This window comes from Anser anser (genome assembly GCF_964211835.1).
Source record: "Anser anser genome assembly, chromosome: 1".
Classification (NCBI taxonomy): Eukaryota; Metazoa; Chordata; class Aves; order Anseriformes; family Anatidae; genus Anser; species Anser anser.
This window is the reverse complement of record NC_139720.1, coordinates 76979561-77002411: the sequence shown is the minus strand read 5'-3', so window position 1 is coordinate 77002411 and position 22851 is coordinate 76979561. Positions and strand designations below refer to the sequence as shown.

At 37.1% G+C, this 22851-nt stretch overlaps 2 protein-coding genes across 13 annotated transcripts in view; one reads left to right on the top strand and one right to left on the bottom strand.

Moving 5' to 3' along the window:
• The window catches only part of LOC310893139 (GTPase KRas), a gene marked incomplete at its 5' end in the record, with an annotated part of 53745 nt that overhangs the window by 15233 nt on the left and 15661 nt on the right, over positions 1–22851 (bottom strand). For 2 of the 8 annotated variants that reach the window (XM_083821726.1, XM_083821731.1), the window contains 6 exons: positions 30–167; positions 1674–1727; positions 2449–2550; positions 3685–3782; positions 4750–4837; positions 8278–8346. In XM_083821726.1, coding sequence (XP_083677852.1) covers positions 30–167; positions 1674–1727; positions 2449–2550; positions 3685–3782; positions 4750–4837; positions 8278–8346 — 549 coding nt within the window. Of the gene's footprint in view, positions 1–29; positions 168–1673; positions 1728–2448; positions 2551–3684; positions 3783–4749; positions 4838–5951; positions 5971–8277; positions 8347–8791; positions 8916–14683; positions 14770–20958; positions 21083–22851 lie in introns of those variants that run through there. The other 6 variants (XM_083821727.1, XM_083821730.1, XM_083821729.1 and 3 more) reach the window with 6 other exon arrangements.
• On the top strand, positions 8627–14665 carry ETFRF1 (electron transfer flavoprotein regulatory factor 1). 5 transcript variants are annotated; one of them, XR_014578820.1, is made up of 5 exons: positions 8878–8972; positions 9073–9170; positions 9262–9477; positions 10257–10303; positions 14448–14665. XR_014578820.1 is itself a non-coding variant. In XM_083821834.1 (4 exons), the coding sequence occupies exons 1-3, from the start codon at positions 8766–8768 to the stop codon at positions 9472–9474; spliced, it is 447 nt and encodes a 148-aa protein (XP_083677960.1). In that variant the 5' UTR covers positions 8627–8765; the 3' UTR covers positions 9475–9477; positions 10257–14665. The 5 variants fall into 5 exon arrangements, 4 of the variants coding, with proteins under 4 accessions (XP_083677960.1, XP_083677959.1, XP_083677962.1 ...); XM_083821834.1 differs by having other exon boundaries at positions 8627–8901; positions 10257–14665; XM_083821836.1 differs by having other exon boundaries at positions 10257–14665.

Below are 22851 nucleotides of genomic sequence, written 5' to 3'. Positions count from 1 at the left end.
AAACCAAAGAATACCATTTTAACACTTACATTTAGTACCTGTTGTCCCTTCTCCACAACAAGTTGAATGTCCTTATTTTGATCTTCACGCCATAAGCTCATGAAAGTATTTATTTCCTGTGGTATAGTTGGATCAGGACTTCCATCACAAGCAATATAATGCTCCCACTACAGAAAACAATCAAAAGAAAAGTAGATATGGGCATGTGGTGCAAATCATTATTAGAAGAAAAAGGAGGATTCCGAAAGACAAATACATTTAGTGATACATTCACAAGTGCATCTAAACAGGACTGTAATACTACCTGGACTACCAGTGATCATTATGCCAGAAAAGAAACGGTTTACTTCCGTACTAATGTGTTGAGATACTTCTGCCCACCTAATACTTACTGTTTATTCTACTCATTTGTTAGTGGGTTCTGTTCTCCTCAGTAGAGCTTGCATGTCTACAAAAGCAATGAATTCTGTACTTGACACAAAATGAGGGGGTGAAAGAATAAATGGCTGAGAATGTAAGTGAGGAACCAGGGCAGGTGGAAGAGGCGGATGATTCTCAAACCAGATATGGCCAATAAAATTGAGTTCTTACACTGACAATAAAGCTGCTTAAGAGATTTCTACTCCAACATGTTTATCCTTCCTTTCTCAGCCCCTGAAGATTTCCTTCTCCTTTCTAGCACCCATTCAGATATCACAGAAACCTCCAGTGGGAATCTCAGAAGGATAGAATGATGTTTTTTAAAAAAATGATGTAATTTTCAAATAAATTATTGGTCATTTTTATAAGTGAAAATTAATCAACAATCACAACCCACTTAACTCTATGAATAAGCTTAACTTTGGCTCATAGGATCAATCTACAACCTATAACTTTTTATCCATACAGTAAGATATTTAGGAAACCCTGCCTCTCTATATACTGTGAAGGTCAGTAATGCAATGTTACTGAAGTTTGTGTTACAATCTAAAACGGATCTTCTAAAGCAAAAGTGCTTGCATTCCCAGCCACTTGCATAACAATTTACACTGACTTCAAAAGCAGTAATAACAGGTGAGTGCTCAGGGCACTGGAAACTCCTGTATAAAGACTGATCAGTCTCCAGGAATAAAAACATCTGAAAAATTTTTTTTTACACCTTTGTTTTTAAGACTGAGCTTCAATTTCATCATTAAGAAAGCACATCCTCATAAATGAGAACACTTGCTCTTTAAGAAAAAGGATACTTTTCACAAAAATATGTAAGTACGTCTCACTCTGATTTGAAATTGTTTAGAAATAGAAACATAGCAGTTGGTATTATGTATTTCTTTTGCCCTAAGTATTCACAGCAACAGACCAATGCAAACTCTGGTATTTCCCATCATTTACCAATATTTTATTTGAAGATTTATTTTTTAAAATAATAGACAAATTTTGCCATTATTTTTCACAACAAAAAATGTTTCTCTTTCTGAGGAATACTTTTCAGAAAAATCCATAAAAAACTGTGCTCTTTCAAAATGACTGCCAGATCCTGTTGTTCACAAATATAATAAAGTCAGAGCTTGTTGTCTACTGGAAAAGGTACTAAATAGCATCCAAATGTGTCAAGACATAACTGTGCAGTTATCATACTGTGCCTGTGTAACTACAAAAGGCTAATGCCACAGTGGTCTACAATAAGAGCGTACCAGCATCGCTAGGACTCTTCCCTCCATAATGCTTGTGAGGCCACATCTGGAGTACTGTAACCAAAGTATATATTAAGAAATATATAAGACAAAAAGAAAACCCTTGTCAATGAGTCTATTTAACATTAACTAGAACCAAACTGACCAAATATCATTACCAGATAGCTACTGAGTGATGTTTCTGCAAGATGGGTTCACAAGAGTGAAACATTCTACTAGTCTACTTACATACCTTATTATTTTAAATTTAACTTTACAGATATATAGTAATATTGGGTAATAATTCAGCCTCCATGTATGTCACCCTAAATTACAGACATTAACTACATTTTCATGTGTTTCTGGCCCTGATATGTGCCCCAGATTTGTGCTTGTCTTGGCCAACCTGTCTCCAAATGGTGACTTGGTGATGGTGGTGGAATGTTTAAGAGTAGAACAAGTTAAATAAAAAAGAAACAACAAATACCAGAACATCTGAAACTACAACTGTCCTTCACTGCTGGGGTAAGCTGTGGGGTCGTAATACCTGTAAAATACCTGTAAAACCCATACAGCCTCCTCCTTGCCATTTTTCTTTTACATGTGAAACAAGGTACATAAAGGAGAGTAAGCATGGCCAATTCTTACCCTGAGACAGAACTTGAGAGGTAGTCATAGCACATATCTAAATTCAAGAAATTGAAGCATTCCTAGATTTTGTAATAGAGATGTAGCCTAAAGCCTCTTTGTTGTCTAAACTCTGTCATGCTGGGCAGATTTTGGAAAGAAACCTTACCTTTGCATATGCTCTGTATTTTGTTTTCCACAATTGTGCAGACACAAACTTCTCTTCCAGTGAATAAAGTTCTGCTAGTTCATATTCCCTTCGCTCTTGATCCTGTTAAAATATTTGTATAGCAAGCAGAGAAATATTTGTTTTCCTTCTTACAATTATTTTACATCAAAGAAAATAATTTGGAATATTTGAATGAGTTATAATTTAAACAAATCCAAATGCTGATAACCTTTTTTTTTTAATGAAACATTTAATTCAGAAGGTTGCAGCAGTTAGCAATATGCCAGTGTCATCACATTAGTTGCTAAGCCATATGATAAACATTGATGTATCATATGACTTTTATCCTCAAGCTACCAAAGGGTGCAAGAAATTTGTAAATTTCTTATTATAATTTCTGCTATTTTTTATTATAATTTCTGCTATTTAAAATTCTTCTTGCATGTAAGGGAAAAAATACTCTGTGAAGGACAAGATGCACAGGCAAGAGTGTTTTCTTCTGAAAAACAAAAAACAACTACAAAAGAGAGAAAAACGCAAAAGGCAAAAACGTTAGTCTCACAAAAACGTTTAGATGTTACTGATCATGTCTTTTTCTGAATTCCAGTCTTCTCAAGTTCATAAACATACATATTCAAATACACCTATATACACACATGCACATCCATATGTCTGCCTTAACATGTAATCACTTCTAAAATTTATACCAAAATTTTCTTGCTCCAGCTGTACTACATATAATTCCGAGGAAGACAAAAAAATATATCCAATTCAAAGTCAATGGAAATGGCTAAATATTTATTCCAACTGGAATATGACATACCCCAAAAGTTAGCATATTTAACCACAACATCTTCATGTAACAAAACCAAGCAAGACTATCTTGTCTCGGGGAATTATTCTGAATCAAAGCAACACTAAGTCAAATATTGGCTTAGAGAAAGAACAGAATAGAATATAATTTCAGCACCATTTATCTTGATTGTACATGCATTGTGCTTTATTTAAACACTAATCTAGATTGCTACCTTCTCAACTTTCAGTGGCTTCGCTAGATTTTTCATGCTTAATTTTAATCTAGCGATGCTTGAAAATCTCCTCTACTTTGTTCCCAACACTAAGGACATAATGAAATTCTTTTTCATTCTCACACTAAATTAGTAATGCTTTACAGACCCTGTCACAAGTTTAGAAGTGGAGTTAGCATTTTTCAGTAACTATTGCATATAAACTAACTTTTGCCTCAAGCTTTTCCATCAGCTCTCGTTCACGTTCAATCCTCTCTTTTTCAAGTCTTGCTGCTTCTTCTTGTTCAGCTTGCAATCGGGCTTCCTCTGAAGATTGGGAAATATATCAAGAGCATAATTACATTTTATTAAAACGAGACAAATTATTTTGTTACTAGCTGCAGTGACAAAACAAGTATAATAATAAACAACGTAAGTGGGCATCTGCTATTGCCCAAAAATCTTCCAAATGGTAAGAATTTGAACCATAGTACTAAAACCCACTACCTGTGGTGCTACCTCAATCAGCCCATGACGACACAAGCGGAGAAAGGGATCAGCAATCTTGTTTTCCCCTCAAACAGTAGTAGGAGCACCCTCTTCCTTTACCTACAGCTTGAACAGGCCCAGGTTCTTAATCCAATGGTGAAACTGCCTGATCGGTTCAGTTTTAAGCTTCTTCTCCTTTCCTACACCTTTTGGTGGGAAACTCAATCTTAGAGTTATTTCTTTACTGAAATTGATGAAGTTTTAGGCATGTCTCATTGGCTGTCAATCCCCTTCAGGATCAGTTACTCCTGATCACGGGTTTAGCTTTTCTTTGCTGCCACAGGGACAGCAAAGGGATAGCAGACACAGCCACCTCCTGACAATTGATGTACCCTGTGTGTCTTCTCTGGAAAAAGTCCTTTTCAGAGAATTTCTCTTACCTACTGATAAATAGGCTTGAGAGAAGAAAACCACAGAACATTGCATTTCTAACTCACTGAGAGTGTTTCAAAATGTAGTGGTAAGAGAGGAAGAAAATCTAATTCTTCCTGCTACTCTCACTCCCAGGTTCCTAATCATGGTAGAAATAACTAGAGGAAAAAGTGTGGCTTTAATAGGAAAGTGTGATGTGGGAGGCAGTAAGAAGTAACACAGAATTTGTCCCACACAAGAGAAGAGAGATGAATCGCTTGTATTTGTGAAATACACTGATAACAGTGCACATACAGTTAGGCAGATTACTTTTTGTCTAATTAAAATAAATGATTTGTACCATCACTTCCCCTGTAAATGAAGTGCATAGTACCTTCCTCTTTCAGCCTCCTTTCTTCCTCTTCTTTCTGTAATCTCAGTTTTTCAGCTTTGTTAACTTTTTCTTTGCCACTGGACTTTTTCTTTGCAACAAATTAAAAGAAAACAAATGTCAGTATTACTTTCATACATCTGGGGAGGTGTTCACCCTCTGTAACTTAAGCTCTTTTAATGTGATCCGTGAATCCAAATTAAGATTTTAGACTGCCATTGATGCCCTAAAATGGCAATATACATCCCATTCTCCATTTTTCTTTCCATTTTCATGATGTAATATATGCTGTTATACATAATGGACCATTCTGTGCTAGGCATTCCTGAACACAGGAATATTATTTTGAATATGGAAATGGAATAACAAGTAGATCTGGTAAGAAAGGAGATGTTACAACTTCAAACATCTTAAGATACTAATAGGAAACCCATTTTGGGACATTTGCAAGTCTTGTATTTAGAAGCATCTAAACCACAAGACAACAGAGCTCTCCCTACTGTTATAAAATCCAAACTGCAACTCAAAACAGTTAACTGCTCCAACCAGCACTAACCTCTAGGCTAATCCTAGAATAACAATATTCTAAGTTTGTGTTTCTCAGAAATTATCAAATCTTTGCATGAAGAACATTTCAATAATAAAAGACAAGGTAAACACCACACATAACCTACAGTCATGTAACATTAACCAAAAGGGAACACTTATTTTTGCCCTGTAATTCATAGGTCTCATCAATACCTCACTAACTTATAAATATATATTAAACTGTAATAATATGCACAAGGCCAAGCTGTCTTCAAGAGACTTGAACAGCTATATGTAAAGCATAATTCTCCTACAGTTTGAAGATATTAATGGCCCCTCACTTTTTTTTTCCCCTCACCAGCGAAAAGGCAGATTCTTGGATGATTTTTTTTAATTACTTTATGGTGACACAGTCTTATAGTGTTCAATCAAACATGTAGGATCAGCAATGTCACTGTAAAACTGCACTTAAAGACACACAAGTAAAATACTGATTTCCTATTGATGCAGTAGCAAATACAGGCTAGGGTCATAACCCTCAACAAGTGCATATTTAGTAAAATCCAACTATCTTTATTCAGTTTTACTCAGTGTGTACACAGGCAAATGCTGCCATTGCATATAATACACTTGCAGTCGGTGTGGCTTGATTCCACCTGGGGCTGATGGAATGATACCATGGAGGAAGGCTGCTCCTGAAGGCAGATGCTACAAAGACAAGGCCTGAAAACAACACAATTAACAAACAAACAAGAACCAAACACACACACAAAAGAAAGGAAGAAGGAAGAAGGAAGAAGGAAGAAGGAAGAAGGAAGAAGGAAGAAGGAAGAAGGAAGAAGGAAGAAGGAAGAAGGAAGAAGGAAGAAGGAAGAAGGAAGAAGGAAGAAGGAAGAAGGAAGAAGGAAGAAGGAAGAAGGAAGAAGGAAGAAACTGCTATCAGAGATGAAAGAGAAAGATGGACCAAGAAGTAAATCAAAGCAAGTTCATGGAGCTTGTGAAAACAAGGAAGATGACCTTGTAGTGAACTGCAATATGAATTCACAGCCAACAGTTTTGCTTTAGTGGAACAGATTTTTTTTGCATATGTGAGGAAAAAAACGGTATTCTGCATAGTCCCCAGTGCATGGAGAAAACAAGGAGTGACAGCAGGCTAAACAAACGTTGAAAGCAAAACTACAGATGACAAAATACAAGATTATCAAGGAAGACAAATGACTTGTGTTTTGTGTACTGGCTGAACAATGGCATTCTGCTGCTGAAACACCAGTGAAAAGAAATCAAATGAAATCACGCATTTAATTTTTCAAAGCAGAGAAAATATGGAATGTAAATGGGTTCAGCAGATGTGGTAACGTGAAAAGAGGAGGAGACACATCATTTATTTAGACATCTGACCTCGATGTTGTATTTCAGAGAGCTGAAATTAATATCCTAAATCCCCATACTCACTGGTGAGAGACAAGTGCTTACAAGGATTCAGCCTGGGAAGGTAAAATGCCTAAACCAGTATGATCCACTATCATCCACAGCACCAGCAAGTGAATACACCTGGATGGTATCACAATGTACAGGAGACCTAAGGACGAAAGGTATCTATTGGGAATGCAAACCTCCTCTTCAACAGAGAAATGGGTGCAGAATGGTACCAAATCAGCACAGTACCCCTCTTGCAGAGATGTAAACACAGAAATAGAGAAAGAGATCCAACACCGCTGACAGGGAGAAAGACCAAATGAAAACTTAAGTCCAAACACCTGCAAATGAACCCGATGGCACATGAACTCTTTCCACCCATTCCACCCGAGTATTCTTTGTAATATGGTAAATATTGTTAAAAGTAAACCAATTTACAGTGAACTTCAGACATAAATAAGGAACACCTTTGTCATTCAGCACACAGAAAGTGTATCCTCAATACTGTTATGTCGCACTTTGATTTTGACAAGTATATTTTCAGAAATAAATAACTACTTAGAAAGCTACTGACTTTACATTACTTTGCACAGCAATAAATAAATGCATAAATGTAGTTTTGAACACAAAGTTTACCATGAAGCTTGAACAAAAACAATGGTGAAAGTTTAGTACCAACAACAAATGTACAGCCAGCAGAGTCAGAATCACATCTAGCCATATTTGTTACCAAAGCATTTATTTGCAAAACTCTTCTACAACAGTCAATAAAAAATGTGATTCTACCTTTTGCAATTTCATAGAAAGGTCAGTTCCTTCCAATTGAAAAAAAAATAAAAATAAAAATAAATCCAAATATCTTTCCTTCCAGTGAAAATAAAAAGATCATCTTGCTTCAATTACTTATAATCGCTTTTTAGTCAACTTGCTTTCACAATCTTATGACTTAATGTAGTACTGACAGATGTGAGATGTACAATTCCCCAAAGAACACATTTGAATGTATTCCTTCTGGGGGTGGGGATAGTTTCATTTTCATTGCAACTGAGAATGAGCCACGGACACAAACTAACAAAATCCCACCTCATGTGGACTTCTGTCTGTTGTCCATCCCCCCTACCCATCAAGCTCAGTGGCCTGAAAGCAAGGACACCGGCTTGCTGCCCTGCCATCCAGTACCAAGCCAAATGCTGTGCCTGGGCCAAATTTGCCCCCTCTTCCCTAGCAGTTCTGCTGGCATGCTACGCAGCCTCCTTGTGCAAGGTGCACACGCTGAGTGTCATGGAGGCACCTGCCCCTCTTCAAATCTGACCAACTGGCCAAGAAATATGGTTCAAAAAAGAAATAAGTCGTTTTTGAAGAGCATACGATTTTCGCAGCACCTTTATTATTGCAGAACAGCTTAAAAATATTGTTTTGTATATGTAAAGTCCACAAATATCCAATGCTTACTTTAATTTCAACATGAAACACTTAGACGTTTTACTCACTGAATTTGCAAAACAACAGAAAATAACAGCACAACATTGAAACGAGCACTGCAAGGTCCAAAGTGTTTTATATGAAATAGAGCATAACTTTACCTACCCACCTTTTTATTCTTTTTTGGACCCTAGAAGTTGAGGGAGGGAAAAAAAAAAAAAAAAAAGCAAGCATCAGAGAACAGGGTATACAGCATTAAAAATCATTAGAAAAGCCAACTACTCCGTAAAGCAAGCTGAGACTGCCCACCAAGAATGGATGATAATTTCAGTATTTGGGATAATTCGCTGCTGACACGACTCCAGCCCACCATAATTAACACTCGGACTACAGCTGTATATTCCCGTCAGACATTGGGCACGCACCACGCACGGAGCTTAGCCCAAAGCATTATTTTAGTCAAAAAACAAGGTTTTCAGCGGTTTCTGAGTCGACCACCTGGCGCTGCTGACACCCCCCTCGTTAACCCCCGCCGCGCCGCGACCACAACGGCCGGACCCCCTTCCCTCACGGGGACACCCCGCAGCAGCTGAGGCTGCTCGGGGCCCTCCGCAGTCGGCGACAGGGGACGACATGGCGCGACAGGGGACGACATGAGCAGCAGGCCGCCCGCCCTCACCATGGTGCCGCCGCGTTGCCGGGGCGACGGCCGCGCCCAGCGGAAGGGCGGTGCCGCGCGGTGCGGCCTTGCCGTAAAGCGGCGCGGCGTTACGGCAGGGCGCGAAGCCGGTGAGCCGCTGACCTTCCCCTCCCCTCCCCTCCCCTCCCCTCCCCTCGACCCGAGAAATATCCCCATAACGGTAAAGAACTGTAAATGCCGAAACTGTAATTGCCACGGGAGGTTGGACCGGGATTTATGGACTTCCACCAAAGGCTAACGTCAAACTGATTATTCTTCAGGTAAATTAACAAAAACAATCGCGCAAGACTGCGGAGTTCAGCGAAATGGGAGAATGGCCAATTCTTTACGAGGGGAAGTGCTGAATCTTTACAAAAACGTAAGTGCCTTAAATGCGCCGAGCGCTTAACTGGACAAAGCCCTTTTAACGTGAAGTCTGTCTAAAAGGAGTTTTTTCTTCTTCCCTCAAGCTGCTGTACCTCGGAAGGGAGTACCCCAAGGGAGCAGACTACTTTAGAAGCCGTTTGAAAGCAGCTTTTCTAAAAAATAAAGATGTGAAAGATCCCGAAAAGATTAAACAACTAATTGCCCGAGGAGAATTTGTGATAAAAGAGTTGGAGGCTTTGTACTTTCTCAGAAAATACAGAGCAATGAAACAGCGCTACTATGATGACAAGGAGTAACCTGTATTAATGACTGTTTGTAATGATACAAATCCATAAAAGCAATCAATAAAAGAACTGTAACCTCAAAAGAAATGAAAAGTAAATCCTTCCAACCCATTTGAAGTACAAATTATGATTTTGCTTACCCTTTAGTAGGTGCTTGAAAGATTTGGGGGTTGTATTGTGTGGGTAGCAGGTTTTTCTTGACTAGTTTTGACCTCCTTGATCTGAAACTTCATGTATGAAAATAATTCTGCAGGGAACAGTGGCAATGTGTTTCTGTTATATTTCAGTGTACGTGCTGAACAGTTAGCTGCTGATCAGCTGAGTGTTGGAATGCTGATTTGAGATGCTGCATGCCTCTTGTTACTTAGAGGATTAATCTGGTATTTCAAGGCTTGTACATCTGATGCATCATTCCCACCATAACTGAGCACCTGCTCAAAAGGGAAGTTCTCAAAGGTTTTAGCTACATCTGCTTCATGTGCAAGACTCCCAGCGGCAGGCTGACAGAGGTACTATGTTACAGAGAACACCAGAGGGTCAGGAAGGGGATGGAGTAGAACAACAATGGTTTAAGTATTTAGACCCTAGAGACAATTCCTGCTCCTACTGCTGATTTCTGAGGTTGCGTAACTCCTGTAGCAGGAGTTTAGAACTTGATCCTTTCCTCTGGAAGAGAAGTTTGACCCTGGCTGTTTGCTCCACAGCTAATTCTTTGTAGACTTTGGCTCAACTAGCACGAACTTGTGCCATAACTGTTACTCTGCATATACTGTGGTGGTTTTTTTTTCCCACAGAACTAAATGACACTGGAGATAGAACAGAAATAATCTTTGAAATATAGGTAAGTAATCGCTGCAGTAGAACCGCTGACAACAGCAACAGTCTATACCTGCATAAATTCCAGAAAAGTAAAAAAAAATTAAGGCAAATTAGATGGTATGCTACTTTGAGATGAAGTATGTGCTTCAGTTTGTAGCACCACATTGATCTGAAAAAGTATTCCCATATAATTTACTAACTCCTCTACAACATGTTGCACTTAAAGCTATCCTGAACAAATACCTCTACATACAAAATTCAACTTACCCTTCTTGGTAACTGGTAAAAGATTATCCAGATGGGACAACTAAAAAGGGTGAATGTGCAAGTTGTAGAACAGTAGCAATTCCACACTTTGTTCCCCCCCATAAGGCACAGTCAAGAGAAAATACAAAAGACACTCCTAAGTTTACAAAAGGCATTTGATAGAGGAAAACATGCACACCTGGGAATGAGCACAGAATAGCTATTCTGGCTATTTTAGACTTGTAGACAAATTTGAATCGAGTCTGCTGTTACGACTAACAAAAACAAGGTCTCTGGGCATGGCTGAGAGTTAGTAGCCCTTTAATTCCAGAAAAAGATTGTAGCATGCACCAGTGAACAAGATGTGCAACCTCACCTGAAGCAAGGCTCTGCTCAGAGAGCAGGATGCAAAAATAGCACAGACCGCTAGAGGGATCAGTATTACAAAGCATTTTGTCAGAGTGCTGCAACCCCTCTCAGAGGAAGGGAACACCAGTGGGCAAAGACAACCGCTTTATGACAGGCGGTGAGAAGTACAAGAAATAAACTGAAAACAATCGCCAAACACATGCAGTTCATGGGATACCCCATTACAAAGATGATGTACTGAAATTCTTGGAGAGAGAAAGCAAACATGGACAGAAACTCACAATACCTATTTTTATTACATTACAATAAATAGGAGCAGTACAGTTTGACAAAAAAAATGACAAATTCCAGATCACTTCACAGCACGTACTCCTAAAAACATTAAAAATTTTAAAACAGTGGTCTTTTTTTTTTTTTAAACTTAGTATCTGGTATGACCAACATTCCGGTCACGCAACCAAATGATGGAAAAACTGGATCACACTGCATATGTTCCACATCAAATAAAGCACAATGTACAAAATGTGCATGTTTCAGTTTACACTATACAAAAATAGTTAAAATACATTCCAGGTAAACATGTTACATTAAGAAGTCATTCTAGTAAGAAGTTGGCACTCAAGAGGAAAAAGCAGAAGTATTTTCAACATGAAAACACGAGACAGTGGAATAAAGAAATGTTAGGAAAGATTTACCATCTATGTAGCTTTATGTAAACTTCAGAAAAAATGATTTGTATACAGTTTGATGGTCTTTGAAGGTAATAATTGTATTGCTTTATAGAGCAAAGAGTAGAAGATTGTGTGTCAGGATTTACCCATGACAGAGATCCTGTTATTGTAACAAATTCTATGCAGTGTAACTTTTTTTTTCTTAAGTTAGGAAAAAAATTTAGGGCAATGAGACTGGTTAAAAGAATTTTCAGTTCTGAGAAAACCAATGATAAAGTTGTTTACCAGTGTTACATAAAGCTACCGTAAGAAGGTGTTACTCCCTGACACATGGCAATTTAATGCATTAACATGGTAAATGATTCACATGTTTATTTAGCAGTTACTATCAGAAATGATAGTACATCCAGGTATGTTTTTGAAAGCATTTCAAATAGGGAAAAGACAGAATAATTATGAGATCAACGTGTGCAAGCTGCAATCCAACATGCTTCACCAAATCTTTACAAATATTAAGACAAAACTGCACAACAGTGGCAAGGATGAGCTTTTTTTTTTAATGTCTATAAGGGCAAACATAAATAGATTGTAATAATTTGATTGGTAGCTACAGATCACACTTACTGAAAAAACTACTTACATATAGCTTCATATTAGAGCTATATTGATCTGCATTTGATGATTAAGACATTTCTGCTAAATTTATTTCTCCTACCATTTTTAATTTAATTAACATGAGAATTTTAGACCAGCCCTAATTTTACATGCAGTGTGACTCAGTTACCAAAAATCTTAAAAGTCATCTAAGGATTGCTTTTGTGTGCTCAAGATATACTATCCAGTTTTGCTATGCTCTTCATATATAATCAAGAGCATCTAAAGTGTGCAAATAACCAGCTGTCTCCAATACATCTTTTAACCTTGGATGCTGTAAAATGTTTTGTAACGTTAAGAATGTCTGTATTCCTTACTGGCCCTTAAAATATAGTGCTAGTCTCTCCTATTACCATTTTTCACAATCTTACATAATCTGAAGTGTATTTCGTATTGAAGCTGAAAGGGGAGAGACTGGGTTTTGGTGGGGGCCTAGGGGAACAAGCAGTGCAGGCAGGGAAAGACGTTCATTTGTTAAATTCTCAGCCACATTAGTTAAAGAACATGCAGCAATCCAGACAGTATACTTCCCCTGCCAGCTCTGCAGCTCTCCACCTAACAGTCACTGCTGTATTTTTCTTTTTGTAGAAAGAAAAATATTACATTTATGCAGTTGCGCCTTTGACATCATATAAATGGTCTAAGTTACACTGGTATATTAGAATTCTACTGTGTAAAATTTCCATGTAATGGTTTAGCTATACTTTAGGTTAGAGCAATGCTGCTATTTCCTGTTCCAAACTTCCAGGATTTACCAGTCCAGTGTCCTGAATTATCCTACATCTATGTCATGGTTAAATTTTTAGGGTACACTGAAGTCACGCTTTCAAATTTTACTCTGCAGCAGACTTAGAGACTAGTGTACCTTCTGGAACTGAGGCCACAGCTAAAAGCATCTAACAAGGCAAAATTTGCAGTAAGATGACAGGAACTGGCAGCACTGCAATTACTGGCTCTTACTTTGGTGCAGAATGACTGGACTACTTCAGTACCAAAATGGAAAGCTTCTGCAAAAATTCTGCATTAATTCTGATCAGAAGAAAAAAAGGAAAAAAAATCACAAGAAAATACAACCACAGAGAAAGACAACATTAAAATCTTGGTCTCGTTTCATGACAGTCTAGACACTGGAATGCCACTCACCAACCATATAATCTGTGCAACAAAACCAGCACTTCACAAACATCACACAAACATTGAGTCTGGGAACAATGTTCTACGCTGAAGATTTGTGCAAATTCCACACCATTTTACGGCATTGTGGATTTCCAAATTATTTGCATGAAGCAGCTAAATTCAAGCTCATTAATTCATTGATTTGAGGTTACTAGAATTTAAAAATCCCTCCCCTATTTTTTACATAAAATAGGCATCTGGAAATATTTCATGTCACCCTTGGGGGAAAAAAATGGTTTTAATTTGCTATATAATTTAGGAGTCATTCTGATTTAATTCTTATGATAAATTCTGGATCCATGTATGAATTAACCTAAGAATTTGAATCAACTTATCTATTAAGGCTTTCTAGTTTTTCCTAGAGACACTAAGGGTGAAATCCTGTACCTACTGAACAAAGCTACTTAAAGATAATTTACTGCTATGGGGGTCAGGAGAGCTAAGATTTCACCTTGGTGTCTTCAGACACAAGAAGTTATGTGAAAGTCTTAAAGCAATGCATTAACAGCAGCAAATCAATCTAATTAGAACTTTTACTTTTTCCATTGCCAGATGTGCATTATTGTCTTTTTTTAAATTTTCTTTTTTTTTATAGAAAAAATATAGTATTTAAGGAGTGACCGTGACAAATTGCAGTGAAAAATTTTTTGTGAAAGTTTTATCTTTACATTCATTAAAGTTGATCTGAAATGCTACAAGACTAGATGCCTAGAAGCAAAATCTACAGGAAGACTATAAAGGCTTCTGGTCTCTCTATATTGCAGTCAGTCTAAATTAAAAGGAAGTCTGAAATGAAAGTCTTTTGCTAACTAATCCGTTTTCCCAACCAGATTTAAAAAAAAAAGAAAAAAATAAAGGGGGTGTTAGAACATGTAGAGCATCATTTCATTGTTTTGTTTGCACACAGAACGAAAGTTCACAATCAGTAAGAAAAATAGGAAGTTAGCAACTGTGCATGCACCAAAGAGTCCTAAGACAGTTCTCAGGTTTTTGTGTGTGTGTCTTTTTTTGTTTGTTTTGTGTTTTTTTGTTTGTTTGTTTTCTTCACAGGCATTGCTAGTTCAAGAACCAACACTCAAAGAATACTGGCACTTTAAGAGGAATGAAGTTTCCACTGTCATTTAAAACAAGCATTCAGGTAAAGCTAACAGGATCATGAAGCAGAAAGTAAAGTAATGCTAAAACAAATGCTAATAATTTAGTGTAATGTACAAAAATTACTTAAGTACGCCTTAAGAATAAGGATAAATTGTATTTACATAATTATACACTTTGTCTTTGTCTTCTTTTTCTTCTTTTTCCCGTCTTTGCTCATCTTCTCTTTGTGTTTTCTGATTTCTCGAACTAATGTATAGAAGGCATCATCAACACCCTGAAAAAATACAGAGGTGCACACATTAAGATCACATTAACAGACTTAATTGCCTACGTAAGTACAGGCTGTTTTCATCTGACCAGATCAGGTGAAGTGTGTTCACTCAGCAGTCTTGCTGCCTGCCAGGAGAGCCGACACTGTCTTCTCCTTGCCGAAGCCTTTACAACATCCCTAAATCAAGCTGTGCATTGGAGGAATTGCTGGGGCACCAACACCCTCTTGAGCGTTTCTAGATTTTGGGAGTGGGCACCTTGGGAAAAATGGATTGAGATGGATGGGGGACTACAGTTGTCTCCTGTCATATATGAGATGCACGTCTGACTGCAACACGTCTAACTGCATCACTGTACATGGGCAGCAGGGCCCACAGGAGAGCAGCTCTAGGCAGCAGTCAGCCAGTTTGAACAACTAGTCCTGGCTGCAGGCTGTTCCTCTCCTGAGGTCTGAGGAACACTAAGACACCCAAATGAACTATTCTGACACCAGCAACAGCTAGCATTATCTGCCTGCCCTTTCTCTACTATTCCCAAGCTGGACTTAGAGCAGCCTGCGGGTGAGTTACTGCCCAGGAGCTGACCACAGACATCCGCAGGTACAACTCTGTTAACAATGTGACTCGGGAACACGTACCGCTCTCCTGTCCACGTAGGTGGGGCACGTGTTGTCCCACCTCAGACTAGAAAAGCACAGGAACCACATATTTAGATTCCAAGTATATTATTACTACTAGATTTCAGAATAAAGCTCTAAAGCATTATCTAGCTTTGCTTATGCCTTAATAATCTACACAGCTTTTAAAAGTAAATACAACTATTTGCAGCAAAAATTTGGTACCAAAGAGATGGTTATGATTAATCTACATATTCATGTCATTTGTCAGGCATACTAATACAGTAATCACACCATAGTGTGGTTATTTTTTTTAAATCTTTACATAAGCAAGTCAATCAAATCAATTCGGCATTGCAATGATAAATTAGTATTTGATAAATCATTCAATTCAACCTATATGAAGACACATGGAACACATTATCTGTGTGTTCTATCATGTACAGTCATATAAAATCTCCACAGCTCCAACAGTTAAGCTACAGACACAAATGCTAATGTTTCTTCACACTGAGTAGTTTTTCCACTTTTGGGGGGATAATTATAACTGAGGAAAATTAGCTGTTTTGACCAGAGACCTGTATGCCTGGTGTGAACCATAATTGAGTAGAGTGTTATACAGTATACTTTGAAATGACCTATTTATGTGATAGTTTATTTATATTATTACCTACCTTTCAGGCTGCTCCAAATCCCAACTGAGTATGTGTTCTCAGTAAGCCCTTTACATTTAATACTGACAGTTATAAAAACATTAAGAAAAACTTTATTTTTCACTGCTTTACTCCTTGCATTATCTTTTAGATACGTCAGAAATAGTTGTGTAATGTTAATGCAGCACGGTAGCCAACTGCACCACTATAAAAATTGAATTAGAAATTCAGCCCTACAACTGACAGGCAGCTTCCTACCTCTTGTCAGCTAGTTTGCCTTCAAGCTGCCAATTAAAATCAAGTCTTAGTTTATTCCTGTATACCTACTTCAGTGGAAGAGCAGACAGTGAACTCTGAAAAAAGGGCAAAAATAAAATGTCAAAAATCAGCTTATTCATTGCTGTTTCACTCAACTACCAAATGGTGATGAAACCATTATATGGTTTATATATGTTAAGTCCAAGTGACAGCGAGGTGTTAACTAGCTACACCTAGAAAGCAATGCTTCCAGTATAACAAATTTATTAAAAGCTTTCATGTGTCAAGTTTATAAACATGTTTACAAATAACTAACGTTAGATCAAAGTCTTTAGTAGCCTTTCCACCAAAACTAATAGTACACTCCGCAAGATCTCATGACATATAAAATACTCTTGCAATTAAGTTGGTCTAAGTTTTAAAGTGTTATTTGTCAAAATAAAATTGATGTACCATACCTAGTAAAAGTACCCACAATTCTGGAAAAGGTCAGGTCTTTTCAGAGTTAGAAAAGCTAGGTATTATTTTATAGACAGCTACTGTATTTTACTTATAACTTCAGCATTAATGCACAAAGTACATTTGGCAATGTTCATGTAGGGAAATGATCTACAAATAGTGATGGTTCAAAGCATATCTGCTACAGTTCTCATCTCAGACAGCCAACTAGGAGGAAAGTAAGAATCAGTCACAATAGAGAACAGTTTCATTCTTACAACAAGAAGAAAAACTTCTGCACAATATTCATCTACAGGACTATTCACATCTCCTTACAAAACTACTTCAGCACTTCAGACTTTTACTGTGCTAGAAAAGCATTCATTACACGGACAGTTGTTAGCTTTAAGTGGCATCTTCTAAGACAAACTAAACAGAAATTGCAATTTAAGTCTTCAAGTAAGCAGTCTACCTTCCTTAAACTATATTTTAAGTAAATACAGAGAATAACTCATACAAAGTAATATTGTGGGCCTTTAATCACATGGCTTCACAACTAAGGTTGAAATCTTATTCACCTAGTGAGGTGATGATCTTTTAAATACAGTGCATGTTACAAAATACTTGTGAAGAACAACTTTCATCCTTGCATTTACACCTTTGTAGAGCAAGCTTTTAAAGTTATTAATGACATATATACTTGTTTCTGTATTTAAACAGAAATTCCTTTTAAATTTAGGTAATAAACATAACATACAAAGCATTTAGAATATTTGTGTTAGCACTGAGGGATTCAAAATAAACTGATCTTTCAGTCTGTGGATTAAATGTTAAAAATGAAATTAGAACACAAGTGGAAACTCTGTTTACAGAAGTTCCCTAAAGGCATTAATACTACAAAATCAAATGTGGTCAACTTCCCCAGTTACTTTTTTCAGTAGCAAGGGACAGCATGCAGCTGACTTTTCTCCCTCTAACAATGGAGTTATTGTGCACAAACTTTTCAGGAAGCATAAGATGTACTGAATGAATGAGTGCTTTAAATCCAGGCTTAGCATTAGAAACTCAAAATACACAATATATGCTCCAAGCTATACCACACAGCCACAATAAAGGTATATTGGCTCTGAAAAACAGAGGCTGAGAGTAAGTTGCTGCATACAGGACAGAGCTTGCTCTTGACTCTTGTTTTTCCAAAGTGCAGCTAAGAAACATGAAAGGAACAGAAAAAATCCCACTGTTCCTGCAGAAACAACCTGATCCTGGCTACAGCTTCTCTTCGGGGCACCACAGTTCTATCATCCTGTAGACACACAGAAATCTGAATGTCTGGTTATGCGGTTACAGGCATGTGTGCGACTTGGCAAGTAACCTGAATCTATCAATAAGAAACCATAAAATCATAAGGAATTGGGATTCCTTAAGGACTGCAGCCTCAAATAGATCTTTACAAAAGTTTAAAATGGTGGAAGAGTCTTTTAAATATATTTAATAAATACTACAATACACACACAACAGTTGTGAGAAAGTTAACATGTATGTCTCTGTAGTTCCATGGAAAAATCAATAAATTAGTTTTAAGCAAAAATCTAGAAGTTAATGAACTTTCATAATTCAAGTATTTTTACTAACACAGCTCAATCTGAATTGCTTGTCTAGATGCTTAATTTATACCATAGAGTAGCTTTTCATTATAGTATGTTTTTTATGTAAAAACTTCTTAATGCTTTCAAGAGAGAAATCGTTTGAGGATCTTACACTGAGTTTCAGAATTTTCTTCTTGCTTGCTGGAAATGAAAAAACGAGCAAAAGGTTTTGTGTACTTTCTGCTTTGTGTAACAACCAAAGGAATTAAAATCTTGGAAAGTGTCAGCAGTTAATAATAATCTGGGTAGTACAAGGTTGCTCAAAACTTTGACAAAATTAAAGTAACTAAAAAGACACCTTGTAAGTGGCAAGATAACTGAATATTCCTAGAGGTGCCAAAACACTCTGAACCATCAAATTTGGCTACCCACAGACAAGAAAGGAAAATAAATACTGTGCATCACTGCAAAGTGTGCTATAATGAATATTTCTGAAGTTTTGAATACCAGCTGAAAAACTTGCATCATTAGGTGCTGCTCTCCTTAGCTTTTCTACTATACAGCAGACTGAAATAAAATACATGTGTCATGGAATGGGAAGTAATACAAGCCAGAGTGTTTTAAATGCTAGACTTCTTATGCCACTAGAATCACTACTGAATTACAGCTGTACCACAAGAATTTTGGAGTATGCTTCCTCCAGCTTAACCTCCTGAATATGAAGTTGCTGAAATGACTATCAGTACCTTAAAGATTTTTAAAGGAATTCATTTGAATATGAAGATGAATGTCTTTTCTCCTGAGCAGGCACTCTGCAAGTTCTACAGTCTTGTATCCAAAACTATTTTTGAAATAGGACATGGAAAAAAGAAACAATATCCATTGCTGACAGAAGAGATTTCCCTTGATCTGGGGAAAAAAATAAGATGACATACTTCTTTTGGAAGCAGGCATAAAGAAAATAGGAAGCAGGTAAAAAGAAAGCATACGTTCCCTCAGCTATATTTAAAAAAAAAAAAAGAATCTGAAGAACAAATAAAACCACAGTTCCCCACATCCTATTCTCCTCCCAAGGAAGTCTAAGAAAAGGAAAAACAGAAAATTCAAGATCTAGTATACCAAAAGAAATTTTACTTCAAGGATTACAAATGAATGCTTTCTTTACTAGACTAATTCTGGTAATGGGGATCAAGTGGGAAATTATTTACTAAGTGAAAAGGAACAAACCTTCCCATAGGAAGAGGAGCTCAAGGAACAAGGTCAAATCATTATCAAAGTGGAAGGCAAGGGTTTAATAGAAACACTTAAAACATCTTACATGGAAGCAAAGGCACTTCACATCGTGGCTATATTAGTAAGACAGCAAAAAATAGCATAGTTGGCTTTCAGAAGGCTACAGGAAGGAGGCCTAGACAATTTTAATTCTTATTTCACTTATCAAAAGCAATCTTGCCAAGTTGCTTTAACTACAAAAATAAAACAAGGTATTTCCATGGCATTTTATTAAGATATTTAGATGCAAGACTGTGGGGAGCTTCATAACTGAAGTTTCAAGTTTCCTCAAAAGGAAGCCTTTGATACAAACAGTACCATAAAGCATCTTCTGTTAAGCAAATATCTGAAGTTGCATGTTAGAGCAGTCATTCACTCTTAGCTTTTTAGTGATACAATAATCCTGAGAAGATCTAGAAAAAAAATGTTACATAATAAAATCTCTCCCTCCTCCTTCTGAGGATTCGATTCCCTTATCGAATTAAATCTTCCTACAGGTACAACAGTCTTTTTAAGATGGAATTTGAATTCCACAACCTTTCTGCAAGGTGTTCTAAAGTGTGAAAAACACTTATTGAAAAACAGACGCTATCTTTTAAACAACAGGAAACTCCATATCATCCTCCTGCTTGCAAAGTATATAAGGAGTAACAACCCACTTTCTGATTTGTTGCAGAAAGAGGTAAAAAATTAATGGGTTAGTAATATACGCAAGGAGCTATTTCGATGGTTTATCCAGACATCACTGGAAGTGATTGAGACTAGCACTTTTTCCACATCAGATTCTTCTCTCCTCCTCCTTCCTATTCTTCTTACTTGGAGAGTATCACTAACAAATTATTTGCGACAATTCTGGATGGTTTTTTTTTTTTCTGTTGTACTTCACTGTTGCCTGTCCCCTCCCCTCCTTTTCTTTTTAAAGACTCAGGAAAAAAAAAAGTGAGGAATTCCTCTTTCTGCACCTCAGAAGGCCTATAAATATTATCTTCTCCCCTCAGCTCATCAGCTGAAGGTTCACTCAACGTCCAACTTCAGTAGTATCTGCAACTGAAAATATTAAAATATTTTCCTCTCAACTTCCTGACACACAAAATTAAATCTGCACTTTACAGATGGAGACCCTGATATGCAGGAAAGACCTCCTCTTATTCTATTTAACAAAAACCTTTAAAACAAAGCAAATCCATGTGTTTGCTAAGAATATTATTCAGGACTACTATACTGCAATCTGATTGGTTTTATATCTTAAATTATGTAATTAATCATAAAATGATTTGCAAGATATTCGCAATCAGCTTTATTTGATAAGTGATTTGTAGAACTTACCCTGTTATATTACAAGACTTACCCTGTTATATTACAAGACTTACCCTGTTACATTACAAGGCATTTTTTAATTTTCACGCACCCTGGAGTCTTTTCTTCTTTGCTGATTTTTTTCACTCTGTACTGTCGAATCTCTCGCACCAATGTATAAAAAGCATCCTCCACTCTCTGCATTGTAAAACACAACTCCTTAAAAACTGCTTTATTATCAATTGACATATTGGAACACCCATGGCAGAGGAAAAAACACCAAAATTATGAGCTTTACTTGAGAAACGTATGTGGATCTCCAAATGGTCCACAGAAAAGCCATGTTCATATTGAGTCCAGAGATAAATATCAAAGATCCCGTCCATCAGAACAGCACAATGGAATATGGAATAAAACTCTCAAAGATGTCACAGAATAAGCCACAAGACCTGCCTTCCTAGCTGACAAAATTTCTTTCTTACATAAGATCAGCCTTGCATTTACGGTACAGTTTAAGATTTAGCCCAGTACCCAAATTTGTCAAGCAAACTTTTTTCTCCTCATTAATATATTTAAAATGCTGGGCTTGCATATTTGTTGCTTGATAAGTACTTTTTAATGCAAGGAACTGAGACATGCCAAAGAATTTATTGCTGACCAATTACCGTGAAATCTATTCTACAAGACTGTTCTTTTCCTGTGCCAGGTAGCACTAGGACAAAACAGAATAAAAACAATTTTCTTCCATTTCTTCCAGTGCTGAAAATAATAGAACTTGTATTTCTGAATCTTTTCACACATTTTTGTGGGCATGAATGTATTTAGCAGGCACAAAGCCCTATTAGATTGGTAACTAGGGAGTACTTGCACAAAGTTAGCCAACTATTTTCACTTCTTAGCCAAAGTGAGAACCTGTTACTCTTTGGGCTGGCAAAGTAAGCTTGTTTCTTCTGTTCTTAAAGTACTTGCTTTGCAAAAATCTGTGCAACAAGCTAACAAAGTATAGAAAAATTCTAGATCAGGCAATTTCATAGCAGGTTACAAATAAATAAATTCCCCTAAGAATACTAAATTTCATTATTGTTTTTAAAGCTACTTATAGAGCAAACACGATGCTTCCAGATTTAGGAGAGTGAATATTTGAGTCACGGCAAAGTGCTTTTTAAGAAGCATCTCAAGTGTACCTATTTCAGAATAACTTTCAAAGTAAGTACTTATTGTAATTACAGAGGTTATTCTTCCATGCAGACAAAGCAACAAGTTCATTACTGATCATGTTTAAGGGCTTAGTTCGCATCCACACAGAAGGCTCACCCACTCTGCTCTTTCTGGGTTACTTCAGCACCCGCCAGGGTCAATAACAACACTACGTACAAACAGCCTGTGATGTTCTGCTGCTCACATCTTCCTTTGGTTAAGGGGAGCTCTTCAGGCATGCCAGGGCAGTGTTTCACTCTCCCTGGTCTCACGCCTTACCTTTCTGCAGCTATGTGTTTATATCACTTAGAGATGCTGAGGACTGAAGAATGGTGTTAGCAAACACAAGATGAAAAGGTACAGCGCCAGCTTCAAGTTGGTGTTAAGGTTTAGCTGCGGCTTTTAAAGGGGATAGTAAATCTTTCATTTGCCTTCCTGTCAGCCTCATCACTGTCTCCTCAGTCACATCAAGCATTGTTAATTTACTATAAGGTCAATATTTGGAATAACAGTGGAAGAGACTGAAGATCAAGGAACACAGTACAACCATGTAAGCCCCAAAACCTTATGATTATCCAAACACACAATCCAGGCTTCTATTTGGCAGTTTTTCCTTAAATTCTCTCTCCAACCCATCTTTGTATTATACAACTCGTAACAAATATAGCTAACATCTACTGCTGCAGTTACTGGGTTATTTTGCTTGACCTGTACCATCAGTTTTCATATTTCAGACTCATTCTTAACACACAGCTGTCTATCTGAGGGTA